The sequence below is a fragment of the Eurypyga helias genome, unplaced genomic scaffold, assembly GCF_000690775.1.
Source record: "Eurypyga helias isolate BGI_N326 unplaced genomic scaffold, ASM69077v1 scaffold11255, whole genome shotgun sequence".
NCBI classification, from domain to species: domain Eukaryota; kingdom Metazoa; phylum Chordata; class Aves; order Eurypygiformes; family Eurypygidae; genus Eurypyga; species Eurypyga helias.
Window position 1 is genome coordinate 36,191 of NW_010253417.1, and position 25,794 is coordinate 61,984.

Below are 25,794 nucleotides of genomic sequence, written 5' to 3' on the forward strand. Positions count from 1 at the left end.
GATGCAGTTAACATTGCCATCAGTGTCTCTCACCTGGCCAGGAAAGGTGCACATTAGAGGTTGTGTCTGAGGTTTTTCCTGGGATCTTTCATGACGCTGCACATGTGTTCTGTGCAGTGGGACATTTAGATAATGCGCCTGGCGACTTCCATCCTAATTATTGTCTGGAATTAACTTTGCAAAGCTGAGTAGTATCATTTAGTTAGTAGTATGTTTTTAAAGGTGCATGTGAAAGATGTGACCTGTCCTGTGGAGCTTGTGAGTAGGTAGGAAAATGGTTTTGAAATGCTTCCTGTGTTGCCAACCTTTTTACTCTTGAGAAGCAGGGGAGGAAAAAGGAAATAAAAAATGTGATCTGGCCATATTTAAAATGTTGACACGTTTGTCCTGCATGTGGTTTGAAAAACTGAAGTGTCCTAAAAGAAACAATGCCTTCAGAGGTTGGTATTCAGAGCCATTTTCTTTCCCTTTATCACAGTCCCAGCATACTAGCTGGGAGTCCAAGTGCGTGGTCAGCTGAATACACACATGGCTAGGTTATCTCACTTCTAACTGCCTGCTTTGTTTATCAAGCACTTCTGTAACGTTCCCATTTCTGTTAAGGCAGGGCCGAGCTTCCTATTCCCGTGCCACTCTCCTAGCACTGATAGGAGAGATGGACAGTGCAGAGTGTGCTGCCTCTGCTCTCTCTCTTCTCCCAAACCTCAGACCTACACCCCATCTCTCTTTCACTTTCTAGCAATTACAGTGCAAGGCTGCGGGACTGTGCGCTTCACGCTTCCGCCAGCAGCACGGAGGCATAGAGCTGAGGCTGCGAAGGCAACAAGTGCCAGGCTGTAAACATTGATCTGAATGCTATCAGACTGATTTGGGGTTGGAGATAGACCAGGGATTTTCAATACGTGTTTATAATTAAGAATGTAAACAGAATTTCATGTTTATATACCCCAGATACAAAAAGAGGCTTTTAAAGCTCTGGTTTAAAGTCCTTGAAAATAAAGGAATTGAACAGTTAGGGTAGAAAGGAAAATGACACTCCTGCGAGCATGAAATCATACCGTTTCCTCGCTCTCTTCCTCGCCCTCTCCATCGCACACAGTTGCATACAAAAACTCTGCTGCAGAGCTGCTATTTTGCATTCTTCTCTTAGGGTATACCCTTTTTCTGAACGCGTGTGCGTGCGACGGGGTTTTGTTTGTCCTTTTTTCCCCCCGTGGCGGGATGTGAAAAAAAGGGTTTGCCTGAAAGACGTATTGGAGTTAATAATTGTCTGCTCAATTAAAGACCTTTAATGGTAACACAGCACAGTATTTTTTGCGTAAATAGGTTGATACAGACTCCCTGTGACCATTACTTAGTCATGTAACTCATAAGCAGCTAACTGGAGCCAGCCTAAACTGGTTTCGGGGTTTTGTTGGAGTTTTTTTGGTCAATAAATCATAACCTCCCTTGAGACTTATGAAAATTCCTTTTTAGCCGTGGTAGTTGCTAAGTAATGTCCCTACTTGGATAACGGTTTAGATACCAATCCTTAAATTGATAGCTAGCAAACAGGCTGCTAAATTTATACAGGGAGCCTTTCTGGACAAAGCCGGCCAGTTTATTTGCTGTTTTTTAAAAAAGATTTAAGCCTTGAAAACTCTGCTTGAGCTGCCAATTGCCATCTGAAGTTTCCTTAACTTAAAAGTTTGTACCTGTAATAAAATCTGAATCCCAATTTCCTTATCATCTTCATTACTCACCCTGTTTAAAGAAAAACAGGCCTTCCTTTTCAGTTTTGGAGGGTTTTTTCATTACTTCAGTGTTCCTGTCTTCGCAGATTGAAGCCATTCGAGAAATAGTGGATTAATGCAGATACCAGACTTGGGCCATCCCTGTTTCTGATTCAGTTTCCACTTGAAAATAGCTTCAGCTCAGCTGCTGATGTGCCTAGACGTCGTGCTGCAAATGAATATCTGAAAAATTCCATTTCAGTACATTAAAACCCTGTCTTTGTGGAAAGAAAAATAACCACTTACTTCACCTTACTTTGGTGTTGGAATTTTAACATAAACTTTGATTTTTTCAGAGAAAGTTGTATGTCGGGTTTACGTTGACGTATGCTTGCAAAATACGGTTTCACACAAAGGCAGGTTTTATGGCAAAGTTTGTAAAATCAGCATTTCTTGAAGGGACGTACTTATATGCTGAGTTTGATGGCACAATGAAGAAGTTTACATGGAACATCTGAAAGCTTTTACAGTGAACAGGATGTTTGTGATTTTACTGTAATTTGTAAACTAATCAAGAAAATCTTTACACCACTTTCCCTAAACAAGTGTGAGCACTGGTCGCCCTTTATGAATTTCTGTTGTAAATTCTAGGCGTTTTTACGTAGCATAGTCCAACTGTTTTACATTTTCAATTAAGTTAGCATTAAGCCACCTTAAAACAAACGGTAAGCAGTACCTTCTTTCCCCCTAACCGCCGTCAACTGCAGGCTTACATTCTGAATTTTCAGAGGTGCGTTTCGAGAGGCCAGGCGAGATTAACAGCGCAAGCTGCGCAGTCGTACGTCGCTCACCCACTAACGGGGGCCTTCTTTGCTGTGAGTTTCCATAAATTAGATGTGGAGCCAAAGCAAGCGGAAGCTATTTTTAGTGCCGCAGCAGCAGCACTGCAGAACAGAAACTGGCGGAGCGTCACGTGTGTCAGGCTGAATCAAAGGGAGTATCCCAGCAATGTGCTGTAAACAAAACAAGGGCGCTGTCAAAAAACAACCTTCAGGTACCTAAAAAACCCGAATCAAAGCCTCGCGCGAGAAGCAAATGCACCGCCTCACCAGCTGTGTTTGTTAGGATTCTGTGATATTTTTCCCATTTTGCAAGCATGGGAGTGTAATAAGAATTCCCTTTACCTGGTGTCCCAGTGTCTTGCTTGATGCACTCCTTACCGTTAGGCATTTTACTTCGAAATCTTTCTTTTTTTGCCTGTATCTCTTACCAAGTGTAATTGTTGTCGCAAGATACGTCGGCACAGGAAAAGCAGATGCAGCTGTCTGCAGAGTCACTGCCTAGGGGATGCCCTCACTGTGAAAACACTGCTTTACAGACTGTGAGGTGTTGCTTTTCAGCAGAGAGAAGAGCGGGACGAGCAGATCCTTTATTCTTACACATGAATTGGGTTGATATGTTCGACTCTGGGATTTTCTGTGCGTTATTAGTATTCTTACTGTTTTCCAGATATTTTGCGTAAAACGTAGCTGTCCTCAGAAATTATACATTAACCTGAGTAAATACTCGCTGAACCTTTAAAAAATATTAACTTTTATTTACGTTTGCATTGGTTTCCATGTGTCCGCATGCTTTTGAAGGCACAAATACATTTTAACTCCGTAATTTCAAGACTGTCCTTTCACTTAAAATCACTTGCCAAGTCCATGGCATGGTAACTTATAGTCAGTTATTAGCATCAGCTTATTGTTACTCAAGCAGTTGAGACACAACCTTTATGGAGGTTGAAAAAGGTGATGAAAATTTTCATTTCAATTGATAGTTTAAAAAAAATCCCCACAAGACTGCTTCCCTTCTTCCTGAAAACCCTCTGTTCAGGTGATGGCCCTTTATCAGTCCTGCAGGTGCATGTATTTTAATGAACTACAAGTCTGACTTTGTTTGGGTTCCTCTTTAGGGAGGCTGGGGAATGGGAGAATGTTTGCTGCTCTTAAAGTAAATGCAAATAGCCATGAAGAAACGAGTTGGGGGAAAGGATGTCAGCCTGAGAAAGCTGAAGAATATGATTTCCCTACCCTAGCAGCCTATGCAAAAAAGGGTTAGATGAGATTAATACACAATGGGCACATGAAGACAAACGCAAACATCAATGCCAGTTGTGTCAGCACTGGCACAAAGAGACTCTTGAGTGCAACACGTCCCTCTTGTTGCCTCCTCCCCACTCCTGACCATGTTTTTCCCCTGGGCTGGAGAAAGAGCTGCTCAAGCCAGCATCTGGGTTTGGAAAGAACATTGATATGGGTGAGCTCTTAGGCATGTCAAACATGGCACAAGTCCTGCATAGGTGTGGGGAAGGATTCTTCCTGAAATAGTAGGTTTAATAGGCTTCGATGTCAAAGAGGAGATGTTGACCTGGTCTGACCCACAACCTATACGCTTTTGTTCAGCCAGTATGTTTTAGGCAAGTTGCAGCCAGGAAATTTAAAAAAAAAAGCCGAACATAGAATATAATGTTGGGAATAGGAAAGGCTAAGAAAGAAAGAGTAGAAGCAGTAAATTGTTAAAGATTGTTACATGGCCATCTTAACTCATGCAGTAATGCTAGAGATGTGGACTCTTGAGCTGAGCGTTTGTAACTAGTCAGACATTTGCTTTCTTTTTTTAAAGTATTTTGATTTTTTGGTGCCAGAATCCCATTCTAAATATGTTCAACATTCTCTTACGAAAAGATAGCAAAAAAATCTGGTATGATTTCTGGAAGTTTTCATTTTATTTAGCAAATAAACCACAACAGCTCTTCTGTTGGTAATAAATAAATGTTTTCAAATGCCTGTAGCTAAACCAAGGGAATGTCCAGCAGAACTCAATCCACAGTCACTGCTTGAGCTGAGAATCCCAGTGTCCTGTGCTGCCTTACCGTAAGATTCGACAAGAAGATATGGCCATGAATATCTCTGAATAAACACCTGAACCTCAGCTTCTTGCCCCTTGTCACACCATTCCCTTGCACAGATGCACTGCCTCCTTAATTCGAGTACCCGTCATCTTTCCCATCTCAAAACCTGGGGGGAGGGAAAAAAAAGCCTTTAAAATGCAAACTGCAACACGTTCTCAGGTCTGGTTTTGCTAGAATGGGTCCTACCAGCATCTGTTGGTAACCTCAGAAAATAACTAAGCTGGAAACGTTTTGAAGTACCTACAAATCACAGCAAAGGGGTTTGTCTTCAGATAAGAATTTTGCAGTGGTTTTGGTCCTCAGAAAGACAGAACACGGAGAGCACGAGCTAGCTGTGATTTCAGCGGTGCTAGCAAAGAACCGCCTGTTTTCTGTAACAACCAGCTTGCTGCGTATTCTCAGGCAGAAGTTAGTAATCACCTACGCGCTTGCGGCTAAACCCAGTAGCCTCTGCAGCGCCGGGGCTGCTCACGAAGGGCTGGAGTTGCGTGCGTTACAACCACCACGTTTCCTGTCCCAGAGGAAACCAGAGCAGGCAGCGAGGGTGGGGAATCTCCTGCTCGCTGGATGCGGCGTTGGCCTTTCAGACACGCACACACACGCTCCCCCCACCTCGGCGTTATCGGTAACACGCAAAATAAATAAAAACGTGTGCCTGTGAGGCTTCGCGAAGCCGAGCCGTACGTCACATCCAGCAAGCAAATTATAGCTTCTGCAGCTCAGCTCGCCGCTAAGGCATCTTATAAAGCAGTTTTTACTGAATGAAGGTAGAGCAGAGATGGCACACTTAGGAAATAATTGCATTGAGCTCTTAGTGATGCAAAAAAGCCCACAAGTTACAACGAATAATAGTTGCCGTGAATCTGCTCTCTGCGGGGAAGCTTGGAACAGATGCTCCTTTCCTGGGACATTATGAAATATAATCTTTCAGCGGGTCAGTTATGACATGTATGTAAATAAAATAATCTATAAAAAGCTGTCGTATTAACAGATGGCAGTGTAATTGAAAAGGAAGAAGATTTCTTGAAAATTATGCTGGGGTAACAGATGACTGCTTAAATTAACTTTGGCTTATAGGACTGTTTTGATTATGTAGTAAATTAAATACAAGTAGATCAAAGCTTGCATTATTATATATAGTTGCAAAACCTTTTCAAGGACGTAATATTTGTAATCAGCTCGTAATGGCTGTAATTTTCTTGTTCCACAGTCTCTAGTAAACAGCCCGCTATGCACAAGTCTTAACTCTTCTCTGATACATGTATTTCAGAGGTTTCTTCTGGATTTCTTCTCTTTGCCAGCTCCATTTCAGGCTCTTTAAACCTTTTGACGCAGGCTGCAGGTGCGAGTGCCGTCCGCCTGGGCACACCCAGCCTTTTAACCGCGCCGGTCTGGGCACCTGTGCAGGAAGAAGCAGCTTAAATAAAGCCAGGTTTCTAAAATGCTGGGCTCAGGGGCTGAAGCCTAGACATAGCAGATACACTGCTGTCTGTAACTGAGCTGGCTAGTTTATATTTCAGTCTGTGGTAGTTCTCAGTATGCCTGTGGATCACCGTGAAGATAATGTCTCAGTTGTGATTTTCTTTCAGCCATAGTTAGGTACCCAACCCGTGGGTGTCTTTTGGGGTTTTTCTGTAATGTGAGTTTTGTAAGTTATAGTTCAGCATTTCCTCTTCCTTATCCGAACTATCCTTTCTTTGATATTTATCTCTCTCTCTGTGTCTTCATTTCTAGTTGTCTGATAGGTCTTGGAGCATTATTCGCAACTTTCATAATTTGAAATAATGATTCTGGATTTTAATAATGTCTTCTGTTTCTTAGCACGCTGGGAAAGTCCCTCTTACTTACCCTGCAAATCTGATGTAGTTAACAGCTTACACACACCGTGCTGAACTTTCAAGGTAAATTGCAAAGTGTGCTTGATTTCATTCTAGGGAAGAAGGTGAGGTTGCTGCATTGATTTCACTGGGAGTAGAATCAGCTCATAGCTGCGTATTTACTTAACTCCTCCGGTATTTGAAACGTGGTTAGACACCTGTTCCAGAAGCTAGATGCAGGGCAAAAAGAAGTCTTCCCCTGTGGGATTAAATATCAAATAAACTTTGTCACAAATACCCAACAAGAAGCAGAAAGATCTTACATTTTGTGTACCATGTATCGACTAAAGCATACAGGTATTTTTCTGCTGTTGTGAATTGTCTTTTGTTTGTTTCTCCTTTGCATTTTCTCAAAAATGCGTAGTTATTTCAGAAGAAATAACTTAGAATAATTTCTAAGTTGTATCAGCTGATTTGCTTTTAATTGTTATGTCGATCATTATATATCACATATAGGAAGAATTGCGTACTGTGCATACAGTGCCATGACCAGTATGCAGAGGTGGAGCCAAAGAGTTGATGTTGTCTGGACTGTCATCAGCGTCGGTACAAGCTGCAGCTCGTCTATACCCTCAGTTTCTAAGCAAAGCCCTTGCTGTCAGCAGCGTGTCATGCAAAGGGTCCCCTCCCGCAGCGTTGTTGTGCTTGTGTCATACAGCAGAACGGCTCTTGCTGACACAAGGGCTTCCTCCTTGCGGTTAGGTCTGCCTCCTGGTTTTAACCCCTCAGTGGCAGAATAATTAGAATTTGTGTCAGGCAACTGCCTCTTTCTGATGGATGTAACAGCTTAATGAAAACAGACGTATTTTGTGGTATCTGCAGTGCTGTTCAGGTTGTCGGAGTTGCACCTTGGTGCTAATAAGCAGCGCTACATCTTAATGTTTGGCATCACCAATTCATCTCCTTCCCCCCAGAAGTGCTTTTTATACTCACTTCCTACTCGTTGATAAAATGAAATTCAGCCCTTCTTTGCACAAATTCAGTAAATGGGATTTTCTGTCAAAAAGTGAGACGGGGCGGGGATGCAAGGAGGGAGCGTAACCAGCACGTCACCTCAGTGCATGCATCTTGCAGGTAGCACGTCCCTTGGCTACTACTTGGCAGGAGGTTTTTTTTTGGATCCTTGGATCCAACTCAGTATCCTGCTCAGCAGTCTCAGCTTAAGGTTTCTGAAGAGGATCTCACCCCAGCACTTCTAATAAAGAGCATCCTGAAATATGCGCCTCTCTCAGTCGGTGTTTCCAAGATGGCAAGAAGTCGTTGAGTTACAGGATTAAAACTCTGTGAGCAAGCAGAGGGATACTGGCAGTTAATAGAGAAAGAGTGATGCCATCAAGCAACTTTCTTCACTGCTGGGATAGTTTTTTCTTCGGATAATCGGTGTGGGTGGTCAGGGGAAATAGTGTATTTGGGTTCTAAGACTTTATATAGCAATGTCAGGAAAAGAGTACTTGGGCAAGCGGTGGGGGCTGGGGACCTTTTTTGAAAGAGTTGCAAGAGAAGGCATGAGCTGAGAACAATAGCGTTTTGCAGTGAGACTGTGTAATGTAACTTGGAGCTATTTATAACACGCAGAGAGATAGTGCAGGTACTTGTGTTTAGTGTAATTATGCTTATGCAATCAGCTTTTTTAGGAGGATATCCATTTGACTAGTTTATTTTTGGAAATGTACTCCAGGGTGCTAACATGTGTACCTATATATCTGTCTTTATATAATTTTCGGCTTTGGTTCTAAATCTGGTTTTTGTATCTGTCAGGAGATAGCCTTCCACCTGTAAACGCTGCGAGGCTGATTAACGACCGAGGGCAGACAAATCTACAAATATCAGACTTTTGGCATCATAAATGAAAATGCTTTGCTTTACACAGGGGGGCCGGGGGAGAGATTAATTTCCTGTTTAATTTCTACAAGAAAATCCCCACAGCCTAACCAGATGGAATTTCTTTGTACTCATAGCTTCAATTTTTATATATTTCTATCAATTGCTCCTTCCACAATTTTCCTTGTACTGCAGGGTTCAGAGATATTCCTTCAGATGCTTGGTTGATGATGTAAATAACAGACCGAAGCTCTTCAATGCTGGCACAGATGTGTGTGTGTATGTAACTGTAAACATGCTGTGTGGCTAGCTGGGGCAGTCCTGATCACTTGCATGTATATTCTGGGGAAAGTTAGAACAAAACACATCTTGCTATGTTAGAGATAATCTAGGTAAATGGTTTTATTAACAATTACAGAGAAAGAGTAGAGTAATTAATTTATGCACTGCCTAAAAATGGTTGGTTGTGGGTTTATGTGAAATGCATTTTGTTTCCTTCAGAATGTTCCATCTGTATTTTGTGTCCTAATTAATTTTCTCAGTTGGGTGCATTATATTCTTTTTATTTATTAATACTAATCTGTTGCTTTCTCAGTATATCTTGCATTCCATTCCTTACCTTAACAATTGTAGGTCATGTTTTATTTTAAAACGTTGGTCACTTTAGTAGAAGTTACGACGCCACGATGCACCGGCTCCTTGGTAAAACTTCACTTCCAATCCATCGTCAGGCTGAGTTCTGTTTTCAGTGTTACCCATGAGCATGTCCTTGACATTCGGTGTCTGTATGGTGTCTACACTAAATTTTAATTGTAGCCAGCTTATTACTAGACTTCTGATGATCATTAATATAGTTGTATTGGAAGCAGTAAATACGGAAAAGTCCAGCTGGGTCACTGATTCTGTTCTTCTATGTCCTACTCCAGGCACCTTTCTCTTCTGTCATGTTTAAAGATAAAGACCATAGTCATTCAAATTCTTAATGCAAACAAATTTTACCTTAAAAAACACATTTTAAAAGAATACAGGTAGGGTAGGGGTATAAAGGAGTGAGGTCCTACAACCTAATTCACTTTTCTGGTTCTTTTGTTTATTCTCTTGCTGTAATTAAGCAGGACATGGGTGGCGCATGATGTTGTGTTCCTTGCCAGAACGGAAAACGTTTTAAGGTGAACTGCTGAAAAAAAAATCATTTACGTTGGACAACAAATTCTGCATGCATAAGTGAAGATAGCCTCATAGCACTTGTGTGCTTGTTCTTCTCAAAGGACAAGTTGGCATTAATGACGGCAAATTATGACCTGGGCATAGTACTAGTTTTCCTACTTCTTTAAACAAATCAATGTGCTGGTCTTGCTTTATAAAGCAGTATGTGGCCTGGGGCCCCCTCAGCTTGCAGACCAGCCCCTGGGTTGGTGGCATATGATAATGCCTATGGCGGTTACTGGACAGGTAGCAGGCACTTCCTAGAAAGTGAGCTAGGCTGTGGATTGGCTCCAGTGTCCTCATACGATTGTCCATGTTGCACTGAGGAGAAGTATTTAAAACATGACGTGGCAGCTCCGTAACATAACGTGGACTTGGGCTGCAGTGAGCGAAGAGCAGGGTCTCCGTTTGCTTTAAGGGAAGGACCTTCATTCAGGCTCCAGACATCCAAAACTTTGCAGACTTTACTGATCTTTTAAGCCTGTGCGCATTGAATTCCAACGTCTTGTTGTATTCAATAGGATTACTTGTATCCTTAGAACTATGCTAGTGTGTGAGTCTCGGTAGAATCAAAGCTTTTCTTGCACTGAATTTCTTAGTCCCTCTCTATATTTGAAATATTTAATCATTCTGACAAAAGAAAAAATGCAGGAAAGTACAAAACTGCCCCGTAGTCAGAATATATTGCTGTTTGTTTGTCCTTATTTTATCTACATTTGTTCTGCAGTTATTAAAATTCCCTCTCACCTGTAGCTTCCATATGAACATGACACACCTTGAAAATGGTGTCAGTTTTGAAGAACAGGTCAGCAGTCTGTCAGTGCACTTTTAGCATCCTTCAGGTTAATTCTGGTCATCGTTTCTTTCCTGCTGGCATGGGCTGTCAGTCTTGTCTGGAGGGGCAGAGGTGGCCTGGGACACCCGCAGAGTGTCGTGGTGGAGCCCATCGTACGGTTTCTCAGCGCCGAGATGGGAAGAAACACAAGCGAAAGGCATAATAAACAGTTGGAAACGTCCCCGTTTCCTCACTTCTGTGATTTGGCTTTTGTCCACATTATGTTTTGACACCGAATCTGCTGAGAAGTGCTTTGCAGGGCTTGAGCTGAATTTAGGTCAGAACAGCCCCAGATCCAATACGTAACCAGTAAATGAAGATATATGTCTTAAAGATATGTGGTTGCTTATTACTTGCACTCTTGATTTGTTTTCCATTTGTTGTAGGGTTTTCAGGGGTTTGTGCTGAAGGTAGTAGAAATACTTAATAAAATCCTGACATTTAAAAACCATGGTCAGGAATGGTTCCTCTAAGTGTGGGTATTATTTTTTTGCTTTTTGAATATGAGAAGCACTGAGACTTCCTCAAAAATGCATCTTGTAAACGGGTAAAGTATCAGCACCTGCCGAATTAAGGAATGGCTTTTGCTTTCGGAAGATCATCACAAGTTATGTTGTAAAGGTGTATTTTTTGGATTTACTTAAGATTTTTGTCAGTGTGCCCCTCCACAAAGCTAAGTAATCATTTTTCTGAAAGGAAGTGTGAACTTTGGGTGCTGTGAAGTCTAATGTGTGATACCCTGTTGCAAGGCAGACATTTCTTAAGGGCAAGAGATCAGTATTTACAGCGCTGGTGTTAGGACTGGATTATTTGTAATCTAATTAAGAAGGTTACTAGCAATTTGAACAGATTATAAGATTAACAATTATCTGTGTGTTTAGTTGATTAAAATAAATGCCTGCAGATTTGGCTGCCATACCTGTGCTCTGGTATTTGGGATCAGAAATCCCATTTAATTGGAGATAGAAAACTGAACAACCATGACAAAACTTTGTGGTTTGGTTCTGTTTCTGTGATGACTTAAATAAAATGTCTAGTCCCTAATTAATCTTTGCTCTATTTGCACTTGTTATTATTATTACAGTGCACCTTATTACTGAAAGTTATTTTGGAGAAAGGTTTTTTGTAGTGGAGGGAATAGTATTTTTTTAGTATTTTTTAATACTACTATACCGTTAATTTAAAAATTCATTTTTCAGGTACTGGGAAGAGGCAGTAATTCTGTAGGACACTCCTTTGCACAGGGCTGGGGTTCTGTCTGTAACTTTGCAGTTTAGGTCTGATTCCACCTAGTGAAGCTTCCCAGATTTATTGTTTGAGAAATGTCCAACTCTGTGAGTTTCATCTTATTGCAGAGCCAAGATCCCAGAGGCTGAAGTGAAAAAAGGTCCTCATTCTTCTTCACACCCGACTTTAGGTCCTCCTGGCTCTGCCTCCTGCGGGCACTCACTCTCCCAAGCAGTAGTATGAAGAACTTTTATATTAGAACTTGGTTTAATGTGGACTTTCCTGGGGAAAAAAGGTCAGAACTTTGGAGGCCATCGCAAAAGTGGTTCTCACCCTCAGTACAGGTGCCCGGCACACTCCTTCTCAGAGCACGTCCCAGCATCTGAGCCACAATGTCACACACGGTTTGATGGGAAAAAATAATCTAGTAAGGAATTTTTTGTGCCAGTAGCCCTCAGGTTTGAAGTGGGAAGGAAAAAGCAAAAGGACAAAAATGCATCTACTTTTCTCTAAAAATACAAAACTTATATCTGCCCTTGCAGCCCGACCGCAGGATGACCTGACAGTATATCGCCAGCTATACATCATTACAAACAAATGATTCCTGGTTTTCATTTCCACCGGTTACAGCAAGTTGGGAATGGTATTTTTAATCTTCTCTTTGAGAGAAAAGACAGCATTCTGAGATCTGAACTGACAAGTGGCTTTGGGTTTCTGACATTTATGCCTTATTTGTATATTCCTTTTTGGCCTTCTCCAGCTGCTATTGCATGAATCTTCCACATTTTTTTCCACGAACTGTATGGGTGAAGAAGACAAATTGGGAAGTTCAACTTCCTTCTCGGTGCCTGTTTTTAGGAGTTTTAAAAAGTTGTCCAGGATTTAGAATTGGACTTAGTGGATTTTTTGTATAGAGTAAGCTTTTATCAAGGTTCTTCCCTTCCTTGCAGGTGTGTACGTGGTACAGAGCAACAGCTCCTGCAAAGTGACAGGGTGACTTTTCAGCTGTGAAGGCCAAAGTTGTTCCCACAGTAGCACCGTGGTACCCTAAGGGGTGGTGATGTTGGCCGTGAGCCTGCAAGGAGCTGCAAGTGCCATGGCTCCACGCGGGTCCTCAGGCTGGCTCTGGCAGTGCTGCTCTATGGCAGCACCGGTGCAGCGTGCCCAGTGCTGCTCAGCCTCCTCCTTCCCTGGCTCTCCTGTCAGTGAGCGTCTCAGCACGGAGCCCACGCAGGGAGCAGCGAGCTCTGTTACCCACAGTCCAAGACCCCTTTGCTCCAGCTTTTCATAGACCAGACCCCCTAAGGAATAACCACCTGTTGGGTCCAGGATAGAGAAATTAAAAACAGAAGTGTAATGTAATCAAGTAACTTGAAGCAGGGCATAATCAGGTTGTTGCATAATTATTTTCCTCATTCCTCAAACCCAACTCATTGTATTGTTGGTTTAATAGTCCAAATGCACTGTATGCTGAAAAAAATGAAGGAAAATTGGTGGGAATGGAAAGAAGGGTACAGAGAGTGGAGAGTTAGGAATGCTTTTCACATAGTACTAATGTTTACTAATAATAAATATTGGTGTTAACATGACTTACTGTTAAATGTACAGGTAGCAGGGTTGTGGGGCTACTTTTATAACCTTTGTTTTGTTTAAATAGCTTGTAACTGTTAAACTGAATTAGGCCAATTAATAGTAAGTTGGATATGATCACTGTGCCCTTCATCCTTCCATTTCTGTAATAACAGTTCATCTCCTTGCTTCAGTTCCATGCCTTTCTCCAGCTACCCGAGGTAATCACTCAGCCGAGCTGTAGGTGTTATGACCAATTGTTTGAATGTATTCAGTGGTTAAATATATCCTGTTCTAAAATGGGCAGGATAATGGTGATTTAATGAAAGCATTTCAGCAGCATCAGTTATAAAGATACAAGAATTTTCTTAAGAGTCTAATGGTTACATCTAGCAATTTTATCTGCACTGCTAGACCTCTGCTTGATGTTCTTATTTTCACCTGGTAATTTCTAAGGCAACTGATCACATAGAGGTATTCATTGATACTGTTTTTCATGTACAGCTCCAAAGTGTGTTGTACATGGGAATAAGAAGGATAACGCATCTGCTCTAGATTACAAGAAGGGAAGCCCTAATAAATTCTGGTGCATGCCATAAAAAAGTTTGGGAAGACCAGGCTTTGTGTCCTTCCCATCAAAGGTGAAAGGTGACTGTGTCTCTTCACTTTGCTAGAGGGAAGGCAACAGGCCTACCTCTGAACAATGCGTGAGGTGGTTCTGTTTGGTGTTTCAGGGTAAAATACTCTGGAACCACTGGAAGGATGTCAGTCTTCATCATCCATCTGTCCTTTAACTCCTGAGCTGTTAATTTTTGCCCTGTTATGTAAATTTTCTTGCTTTGAACATTGACGAGGTAGTTTCCTATTCCCGTAACTCTGAGTATACGCTGGTGAACCACACAGCAGCTCTGCACATCGGAGGGCTGCTGATAGAGTTTGCATCCAGCATGTCCTTCACACTAGGTAAAAGTATGAGGGTGCAACGTTAGAGCTGGGTCAAGGATTAAGGAGTGCGGAAGAGAAACGACCTGCCACCACACCTCATCAACTGCAATAAGGAAACAGAAATTTTATCGGGTGCTCTGCAAGGCCTGCATTAACGCTCTTGGTTTGCACTGATGACGTGTTTCATGTCTTATGTACAACCCTATAAAGCTTCTTCTCTGGTAGGATGTGTTAGGAGCCCTCATAGTCCTCAAATGGTAGATATCTATAGGAACTCTCGATTCTGTCTACATCTAAGACATTCTTGTGAGAGCTGGTACTGTGATGCAAATGTTAAGCCTTGGAACTAGTGCCAGTCCTCCTGTTTAACCCCAGCACTCGCCAGGACTCCAGCCATGTCAGTTCTCTGGGTCGTGTCAACACCTGACAAACACGTGGTAGGTGAAAGCAAACAGATACGCTCTCGTTTTGCTCAGGACTTTAACACGCGGTTCCTTTCAGTTGTGTATCACAACAAGTGAGTACATTTGAAAACAGTAATAAACATGCATGTGTGCTTTTCCTGTCCAGGAGTGTTCACCACCCTGAAGGGTTCACTTTTCTCCATCTGGGTTTTCTAGGGGCTACTAGCATCCTCTTGTGAATCATGTGGTTTGACTTTTAGATGTGAAATCTCTTGGCTGCCAGTTCTCTTGCGCTGAGCTTGGACTGGTGCCACAGGTAAACACAAACTTCTCGTGACTTCCTTTTAAGTCTGTGTTTTGTTACCTTTGCTTCTCCTGTTGGGGTTTTTTCTGCTTTCTCTTTTATCAACCTCCTATAGAAAGTCCAGTCAAACTGGTTTTTCCTTTCTGGCAATTACCGTAGCAGACTTATTATTCCAAACCACTTCCACCAGAGTAAATGATCTTTAATTTCCAGCAACCAGTGCTGTATCTAACCTGGATTTGGCATTCTTCAGGGCTTTACAGCACTTGATGGATTTTGTGAACACTAAGAGGATATCCACAGTGGGACAGTTTTTGAAAACAAAACCATCAACCAGAAAGTGCAAGTTGCACTGAAATAATTTTTCCATATCACAGCAAGATGAACTTGCAAGTAACAGGGAAAGCTGTGTTTGCAATGTCCGGTGAAAATACGTGTTGCTAACTTCTGGCAACCTTGTGGCATATAGCTGGTGCTGGTAAACCTGATGCATTTGACAGCTCCAAATTTTGTCGAGGCTTTTGCCCACGGTTCGGCTTTTCTGAACATTGAAAGTCCGAGTTCTTTTTGAAGAATGCACCCGAAGAGGTGGAGGAGAGATATTCTATGCACTTTAGTTGGTAGGACATAAAATCAAGGTTTTGATCTATTATTCTGTGTAAAGGCATGTTCTCCGGGTTCTGACAGGACAGCTGTGTTCTGCCCATGTAACTCATCTGATGTTCCAGGTATTCCCTGCTTTCCTTCCAGCGACGGTCTGTGTAATTGCTGGAATATGTTAAAACGGTTGTTTCATTCAGACAGTGGATAAGGAGTTCCTAGTCTGTTGTACATCAGCTCACAAAGCAGTCAGGATCCAGATCTCTCTGGATAATGCAATATGAGCTTTCTGGTTTCAGGTTATTATCTTCCAGTCCTCTGTCCAAAACTGCACTTACCACTGCAGAATGATTGCGCTTACACTGGTGCTCTGTGTAGCCTTTACATTGCAGAACTGAAATCTCTGTATAAACACTCCATGGGTGGATCAATAAGCATATATTTATTATTGGCCGACAGCTGTCCTCCCATGGGGAAGAAGAAAGTTCACTGAAGTCAGTGGATTCAGGCTGGTGTGAATATGGTCAGAAGGAGGGTCTGCATGTGCTGGTCTAAGCCTCGGATTTTATTAGTGCTTCATTCTTAGGCTGTGCTTAGCAGCAGCTTGGCCACTTGCACCCCTGGGAATAAAGCGTCTGATCACAGGCAGTAGAAAAATATTGTCCCTTTTAAAATAAATAAGTATATAACCTTTCCTTTTCTTTTTCTCTTTGCCCGTCTTCTTCCCTCTTCTCTGAGATTCCACATAGCAGAAGCTGCAGATGACAAGTCTCTTTTCTGCTGGAGCCTGTTAACCTTTCTGTGTGAATGACAGTTTTCCAGATTTAAGTCTTAGTCAGTGTTTATGTTAAGAAGAGGGTTAATGATGATCCCCATAGGCCTCTCACTCGGAAAGCAAAAACATCTGCTAAGCCAAAAAGTGGTTAGTTTGCTAAATTTAGAAGGAAGAAATGCATTTCCCAAAATTCACACTGCTTCTTAACAAATTTAAGGAACCAGTGGGGGCAAGCAGTTATGGAAGTCACACTGTTTATTCATTTTTTAGTTTAGTTCATGTACTTTCAATTAAAAAAAAAATGAGATTGCACTTATTAAGTAGAAGAGGAGTACTACTCATACATCTGAAGCATTTAATGTAGTTGAACTTTTAGTGCATTTTTTTTAGGTCAATAGCTGGACATGTGCCAAAGCCTGTAAATCCTAGGGATGTTCTGCAGTACTACTGAGAAAAGACAACTTAGCAGGGGAGAAAGTGAGGTTAAAATGGAAGTCAGCTAGGAAACTCTCTTAACTGAGCCCATAGACTAGGAAAACTCTCCTATGGATTTTAGCCATCTTTCTTTATCGTCGCCAAACACACTCCTGATTGCTGCCAGGTATCTGGCTTGTCACAGGAAAGGGTAACCTGGGGAATGGTGATGAGCCCTCAGTTGTGACCGTCGTCGTCCATCTTTGCATTTAATGTCTCAGCCAAAGTCGTCATCCGTAAGCGGGGTTCCTGCTTCATGGGATTACCGGGGAGCATAGTTTGCTGGTACCAATAAAGTGTCTCATGGTGGCTTCGCTCTTGGTGACTTAATGGTGGCTGGGGCCACGGCTGGCAGCAGCCACGGCCAGGGCAGCAAAACGAGACGGATTAGATGCTTCCCTGTGGAGTCACTCATGCCACCGGCTGGTGGTGCGGACACTGGGACACAAAATGCCATTGCTTGCGTGTCTAGGAGAGATGGCCATCGGCGGCCCAAGACCCTTCCCAGTCTTGTTGCCCCTCTCCCTCCGAAGCAAGCCCAGAGCGGCTGGTGCTGCCTTGGGGAATCACGCAACTTCACCAGAAGTTGTACAGCCCAGGGTTGCCATGTCCTGGCTGCAAATCGTTCAGCTGTGGTCCCCAGCGGGCTGGGGGGGTGACCCGTCTTCAGCTGCCTCCCGGCTGCATCCCCCCTCACTCCTCACAGGGGGCTGGCCAGGTGCTTTAAACCACAAATCCTCCAGCTGTACTGGCCTGCTTACCACCCGGCCGGCTTCAGGCACGACTGTCCTTTGCTCTCCCTCTTAGCCTCCCGTTCAACCTTTTCATCTCCTGACACAACAGTTTCCTTGCTGGTGAGCCGTGAGTTGAGGATCCCACCGTTTTTTTGTAATCCCTGAGCAGCCCTTTGCCAACCTCGGGTCTGCTGGGAGATTGGCAGGCCTTGAGAAAATACAGTTTTCCCAACTGAAAAAAGGATAGGCAAGGTAAATGCCAGAGGGCTTTATCAAACTGAGGTTTTACCTGTATTTTAGCAAAATCTCACCGCGAGATCCGGCTGCGCTTCTGTCTCAGGACAGGTCCTGGAAAAGCGGCCTGGAACGAGAGGGCGGGCCCGGAGCAGGGGAGCAGGAGCCTGGCCGGGCAGAGGCTGCCCCCTGCAGGCACAGAATGGTTTGGGTTGGAAGGGACCTTAAAGACCATCCAGTTCCAACCCCCCTGCCATGGGCAGGGGAACCTTCCACTAGACCAGGTTGCTCAAAGCCTCATCCAGTCTGGCCTTGAACACTTCCAGGGATGGGGCATCCACAGCTTCTCTGGGCAACCTGTTCCAGTGCCTCACCAACCTCTCCAGGAAGAACTTCTTCCTGATAACCAATCTAGTTCTACATGTTTTAAGTTTAAAGCCATTACCCCTTGTCCTGTCATGAGGCCTCCCCACAGGGAGAGCAGCAGTTCCCCCCTCCCTGTTGTCATCTCCCCCTTCCAAGTGTGTCACCCTCACGTGAGCAGCTGTAGAGGCGTCAGAGGGGTCACACCGGTGTTGAAATAGGTGCTTTTTAACGGCCAGGAGCGAAAGGGAAGTCCTGGGAAGCTTGGGCAATGCAAAAACCTGTGTCAAGCCATATCAGTATGTAGATTTCTGACCCTTTTGAAAGAAATACTCCTTACCGAGTTTGCACGGGGAATTTTCTTCCGTAACAGCTTACACAGCAGTTGGTCGTTCAATACCATAGAACAGTACAGGTGGACCTATAACAGGTTTTGGTCCCTCTTTTCCCTCTGCCTTGCCATGCCTTTGCTGCCATGCTTTCACCTCGTGGGAAGCAACAGCAGAGCAGTATGGAGGGAGAAAGGGGGGAAAACTCCACTACCACATTGAAGCTGTATTTAAAATATAGCGACTATTTAAATCTGACAGGAAGATCCCTAGCCTTTAAATTTTACCAACGTCTTCTGAGGAATTTCTGCTGGTATTTTTAGCAGATGACTTGGGAAAACTAATCCTTTAGGGGTTAGGATATTACTGGGGGCTGTTTTCATTATGACTTTCTCAGTTACCAGGAAATATGTCAGAATAATACGAGGTTGCTTGAAGCCCAACCTTGGAGCCTAAGGTGTTCTCGAAACCAGAAATCTGTAGCTTCCTATTTCAAATACTGCAGGAAGAATTAACAGGATTGTAATCCCTTAGCTGATAATAAAATTTTATGAAAAGAAAGAAGCTGGGGGGGGAAAAAAAAAGCAGAGTTCAAATCTTGATGTTGTTCCTGATAACTGCAACAGGGGAAAAAAAGGTATTTTTTCCATTTCAGCTCCCTAGAGACCTGGGGTAGGTGTTCCCACTCTGAACTGTCTGCCTCACCTGTGACTTACTGCAGTCCAAAAAGGGTGGAATTCAGAGTCCTGGTCCTGGATGGTTTTCATATAGTAGATTACAGGGCTTCTGCTGGGTTTTGAGTCTGGCTGAGGAGTTTGCAAAGCTTTTAATGGTCCATCGGTAATGTAATGGTTTGCTGACCCCAACAACTTGCTTGAGGATAAATCTAAGGTTCTTCACTCTGGGGACTTAAAGCTACAGCTTCCAAGATTTGCCACGTTCCATTTTTCTTTTAAAGAGACAAGCATTTTGTTGTGGGTTTGATTTCTTGTTTTCCGCAGGAACTGTTGCATACAAGGCCTTTGAAATGTTGGGGTGAGAGCATAAAAAAACGGTTGAAGTAGATGAAGATTTATTAAAATGTGTAGTTCATTGTATTGGTCTGCGGTTTAGCACTTCATCTTTCCAATTCTTTGGATGTCAAAATACACTTACAAATATAGCATGGGTTTTGTGTCTATTGTATTATTCTCAAGACGTGATTTTTCTTTTAATTGTGATTTTGTTTGTGGGGTCAGAATATCTGTAAGAGCTGTGTAGTGATTTACCCAGTGAGAAAAAGATTTTCATGTGCGATTACCTCCTCTTTATTTGTGCATTTATGAATCCTTTTTTCAGAAATTCTTATATAGCTGCCACTGCTGCTCAAATTGCCATGGTTTTTAAAGAGAATAATGCTTATTGATAGTTCCCACATGCACTGGCAGGCACTTCTAAAACCTGTACTTTTGTGTTCACAGCCTGCATAATATAAAATTTAGAGATTGCTTGTCAAACTAAGTGTCAGCTGAGTTTCCTAGGAAACTCACTGAAGATATTTATAAAACTACAGATCAGCTTAATAATAGATATAATAATGTCAGTGGCTCGTGATTGGGTTTTTTTTTAACTTTATCAGTCCATTTTTCTTCGCTTTAATTTGTTGGCAAACCAAACCACTGCATTTCCAAACAGCAGTTAAGACCTTCCTTCCAGTATCTTGCCTGATGTATTTAGGGGGAAAAAAAAAAGGTAGTTTGTGCTGTTCCATGTAAGAAAATGGAACACCCTACCCTAACATTAAGGAGAACCTAAAGGTCATACAAACTATCAGACTGAATCCTTTATAAATAAAACCACAATTATGAAGTAGAAATATAAATATTATATCATATGTTACAGTTTTAGTCACAGTTGAGTTGAAGGCATGAGTTTGAAGTTCATTGCACAGGCATGCAAAGCAGGCACTGCGGAATTAACATAGATCCCAAATATGGGTTTCTATAGAAGCTGTATAAGTAGAAGACCTGTCAGTATTGTAAAAAGGCATAATTCTGCAAAAATAATTCTATTCCTGAGCTGAAAAAAACAGGATCTAAAAGGAGGGTATAAGTGATATTGGTGTCCATTTTTACTCCTTTTTCTGCTATTGTGTTTTCCTCACACTGATTTTGTGAGTGGAGCATTGGCCGTAATTGTGAGGTATCTTAGTAATTTAAAATTTGCCGGTATGCATATATATGTAGATATATAAAAGAATGTATGTTATGCCAGAACATAATTATTAGAGGCATTTAGGATTAGTAGAAATGAACGTTCTTTAGAAAGCAATTTAGAAAGGTGATTCCAGTTTTCCCATTTTAATACAGTAATGAGAATAAAGTTAATGTATTTAGTAATGAGGCAGTACTGACTCCTCCTCTCATCTGGAATCCATTACTTGTACCTACTATGCACATTTGCCTGTCAGAGCTATTTTTTGATACTGTGCTAATTAGCCAGGTAAGGAGCTTTGATGAAGGATATTCAAGAACTGATTTTCTTTCATAAAAGGGTATAGCTTTTTGTGTTTCAGTGTCTAGAAATCTCAGTGCATGTTTAATGTAGCTGCGAAAGAAATCTTAGGAACCCTGTCCATCACACACTGAAAAGGTTAATTTTCTATAAAGCTACAAAACTTAGCCAAATCCTAATAGTAGTTGCATGTTGATTTATTGGATGCTAGTGATATCATTGCGGCTTGATACAGCGGTGTGGCAGGTAAAACCCTGTAAATCATTGCATTTATTTTAATATGGATTGCATGTGGCCAGTAGCCTTACAAGCATAAAATGTTACGGCTGCTATGTCAAGTGATATTTTTTACACGTATGGTATTTGCCACAGCTCACTCTCTTAACTGCAGTGTTGCAGATTAGGGTATTTGAAACAGATCCTCTTACAGGGAGGAGGCTGGCAATAGAACACCTATGCTCTGAAGACAGGCTGAGAAAGTTAGGCCTGTTCAGCCTGGAGAAGAGAAGGCTCCGGGGAGACCTTATAGCACCTTCCAGTACCTGAAGGGGCTACAAGGAAGCTGGGGGGGATTTTTTACGAGGGCCTGTTATGACAGGACAAGAGGTAATGGTTTTAAAATAAAAGGGGGGAGATTTAGACTAGATATAAAGAAGAAATTCTTTATGACAAGGGTGGTTGAAACACTGGAACAGGTTGCCCAGAGAAGCTGTGGATGCTCCATCCCTGGACGTGTTCAAGGCCAGGCTGGGGGAGGCTTTGAGCAACCTGGTCTAGTGGAAGGTGTCCCTGCCCATGGCAGGGGGGTTGGAACTAGGTGGTCTTTAGGGTCCCTTCCAACCCAAACCATTCTGATTGTATTCTGGGATTTCTAAATGGAAGATGACTGGAACTGTCTGGTAGGACATTTAATTAAAAGATTTATCTCATTCCCAACCCTGCCATGGATTTTTTGTAGTGTAAATCTGCATTACTCTGTTCCTTACCATAAGTTGCGTGTTTGGAAAATGCAAATGCTAACAGCCAGTAACCTTCCTCAAGTGCTTAGTGAGAGAGATGTGAATTGGTACTAAATACCATGTTTAATCACTTTGGATAAATTCTGCCAACATGACCTTGTTGCTGGGGGGACAAGGTGATCACCTCTGATTTAGACGTCAGCTCTAGCAGGAATACTTCCACAAGAAAAATACCAATTCACACTGCTTCGTGAGGTCTGTGATGGAGTTGTATTTGTGCACAAATACTCACTTCTGGCCACTCTTGTAACCAGACCCCTTTCTGCGTCGGCCGTGGTTGAGGAGCATTTTCTCCCCTGACTTGTGTTGCCTTTATCGACCCTGAGCTGTGCAAATGGTTGTGCTGCCCACAGCCGTTTGCTGGCTTTCCCCTGGGCTCCTGCCCATTTTCTCCAGGCTTGTTTAACCTGCTGGCATTGCCACCTTACTGCGCTCACACACCTGGGTTTACCCCTATGCTAACTTTTACCTTGATGGAAAGTGGCAGTTTCTGGGCCCGTTGGATCCAACTGTTAAGAAACAGGAAAGAGAACTTGGACTTGGAAATAAAGAAGTGCCACCTGAACAGCCGTGTTAAGGAAAACTACTCTCTATTTAGGAAGATATTCAGCTCGGAGGCATTTTTGGGTTGGGCTTTTTTGTCCTTTTTTCATCTCGTGTGCTGCAAGCGTGATATCAGAGTTGGGTTAATGATAGGTGCGGCAGTTAAAAATACATTGCTCTGCTCCGCTGTCTGCGTTAACTGTGGGGATAACTGAAGTTAAACTTTGCTTAATCGATCTGCTCAAGGTCATGAAAATCAGCTGACCGAAAGGTTCAGTCTGAATACAGCTGCTTTCTCATGGTCACTGTAGCAGACTACAGAGATGTTCTTTTATATCTTTATATATATAAGTTTTTGGTGGCTTCTGGCAGGAGAGGATGTTTTGTAAAAAGGTGATTTTTCTTTAGAGTTTGTTCGGTTTTTTTACCAGGCACCCATTTTGTGGCACTAAAGAGTGATTTTTAAACAATGTGCTTAGCCATCACACCTTGATCATTCAGAAAGTAAAGCTGGGTATTCGAACTGTAGATACTGCATTTTGTTTCCCCGTTACAACAATGGAGGTTCAAAAAGGAACAATAGTATAAGTAAATATGTACGCAGCGTATTTTCTTTTCCTTTCCGTTCGTATCCGTGGGAAAGTGCTATGAGAATTACAAACAGGCTTTTAGGGGGGTATTTTTTTCAACTGGTCAGTGTGTGTGACCCCTGTGTTAACAGTGAGTCACATTGTAAGTCAAGAGTTCACTGGCTTTTTGTCTTTCCCACTGCAATTAAGTAGAATCCACGTGCACACCCAAGTAAAATTGGGGAAAACTTGCCAGTTGATTAAGAAATCTTGATAATATTGTATCAGGATGAGTCAGCCGGTGGGGTATTCACCACCAAATACCACATAACAGTGCCGAAATTCAAGAAAGCTTCTAAGTCATATGGGCAGTCCGGGGAAATGATCCCTCTGGGCTCACATGAAGTCTAAGGAATGGGTGACAGTGAGACAGGACAACCTGCCTGTTTTAACTATACATATGAAATCACATTTTTATATCCTTAATACTGACATTCTGACGTGTTCTAAGAAATAATTAAAGCTTGAAAAGATTTTTTAAATAGCCAGAGAATGTGGTTCCCCCCTTTTTTTCTGGTACCCTTTTCTCTCACCCTTCCCTGCAGTCCTAAGTTTTTGCTTCACCTCATGCATCTCACTGAGCTTTGGCAACATGATGAGTCAGACTGGTTAACCTCCGCTTCACACCAGCTTTTCTTTCCCCTTCTTATGCTTTAGTTGCAGCGTTCGAGGGCAGCATGTCAGTCCAAAGCTATTTGTATATACTAACTAGTATTTTTGCTAACGTTACTGAGACCTTAATTAACAGAGCATTATGCTAGATTAGCATAATGCTAAATAAAGGCAACCCTTCACCCCATTTTCTTTTCTAAACCCCAGAATCTTTTTTTCCTGTCTAAACATCCATATAATGTTATGGCACGTGGTTAGTTTTAGCATTTTTGAGTGGACCTCACAAAATTGTAATGTTTAACTGCATTGGGACGGCTTGTGCGTGCTGCATAACGGTAAGCGTAGAAGCGCTGTTTTGAAACAAAGTCTGGGTGAAAAGTTGTTTGGTTCATAAAACGTAACCTCAATCAATGCGAGTAAACCATCGGGCCCGTACCTTTACCCCTGGACTTGTGTTTTACTTTGCAGCGGGATTCTAAGCCAGAAAAAGCGGTGACAAGTGTTACACGAGACAATTCTTTACATATCTAAGTGCATTTTTATTTTTCTTTTAGCTTTTTGGAAAGAATTGACAGCGTCAGCATGGATGACTACACACCCACAGACCAGGTTCGTATAACTAATGGGCTAGAGTCCAAACCATTCCTATGAATTCTTTATGTCATTCATTTCAGTCCCAACAGCAGCTGAAATAGGGCATCCTGCATAATAGCAAAATACAGTCTAGCTGTTTAAACAGGGGATGTTAAAGAAGAAGAGGCTTTTTGGTGGTGCAAGCTTGTCTTTTACTTTTACTGTATGTAGGTCAGTCATTCCTGCAATACCTCTGTTACTACTTCTTGCTTTCCATTCTGTGTCCTGCAGACAAATAAAACATAAATGTATAAGCCTACGGTTTCCCTCACCAGCCTTCACTAAACAGGAGCAGTGCTTTATTTCAGTGGTGGAGGTGATGGAAACCCAGAGAGAGGCTTGCTGTGTCCATCAGACAGGTTCTTCAGGCGCACAAGCCTGCGGTGGATCCAGCGTCTGAATTCAGGGGTGAGCACCGGCAGCAGCAGACCTCATGGACTTCTCCGTGGGCATGCAGACACCTTCTTCCCAGCCTGTGCCCATCTCCCATGGGCAGGATAGTTTCTATTTAAGCGATATTTGCAGGACACTACCTTTTTGTCCCATACGTCATGATGGGTCTTGACAGAGTGCTCTAATGACAAACGCTTTCAGGAAAGTTAAGGCTCAAGTGGTGCAGCTTTGAAGTAAGGAAGGGTTTCACTGTGGTGCGTGGTGTCGGATGCCTTCCCTGAGCTCAGGCTGTGCAGTTTCCTGGGGCAGGATGTTTCTTCAGCACACGTATTCTGAGGTGGTTATTTGTCAGTGCTGATATCCCGCTGCCATTGAGTAGCCTTATCCAAGATTGTTAGCCACATCACAGACTGTGATACAAGTAGCAGAAGAGAATCCCTGCTCTGGATAAATCAGTGTAACCACGCAAGGTGTAGAATGGGTGGATGCCCTTAAAAAGAGACAATTGCCAAATGTCATTGTGCAATCAGGGGCTGAAATTCAGAGAAACTAAGTGGCTTGGCACAAGGAAGTATGCAGAGCAGAGCCTGTTACTTCAGAGCTAGCTCAGGTCCCTAACCACAAGCCTGTCCAATTACTCTGACTATATCCTGAAGTGGAAGGCAGTAAAAAGTAGTGTGCGTTGTATTAATAGGTGAAACTTGTGTAACTGACCCAATATACAGTCAGTTATTAAAGCCCTCAGGACATTTTCAAACCAAAGCAGTAGCACTGAGATTTACTCGTGTTAGACCTCATGGTCTGGTCTCAGCTTTGGTACCACTCAGCTGGAGAGAGAAGTCTATGAGGCAAAGCCTCATTTTTGCTTTCATTGTCTATGTTAGTGTTGGCCTGTTTATTCCTGGGAGGCTTTTCTCTACCTGGAGCAGTCATCGTCGTCTAGAAATTATTCCTGATACCTCCTTTGGGAAGAAATGCCCCGTGTCTCCAGAGATCAGAAGAGGCCTTTGGTATTTAGCAGGCAGAAAACTTTTGCTCTAAAGGAGGGATTATTTTTTGCTTTCAGGTTTTCATACTGTTACGCTGTATCAGTTAGTTGTCCTGCTG

General features: G+C 42.5%; 1 protein-coding gene across 1 annotated transcript in view; it reads left to right on the top strand.

Annotated features, from left to right (window-relative positions):
- LOC104510427 (guanine nucleotide-binding protein G(olf) subunit alpha-like) overlaps positions 1-25,794 on the top strand; it is a gene marked incomplete at its 5' end in the record, with an annotated part of 60,733 nt that overhangs the window by 24,280 nt on the left and 10,659 nt on the right. Inside the window, one exon of the mRNA XM_010152671.1 lies at positions 24,216-24,270. Coding sequence (XP_010150973.1) covers positions 24,216-24,270 — 55 coding nt within the window. The remainder of the gene's footprint in view (positions 1-24,215; positions 24,271-25,794) is intronic.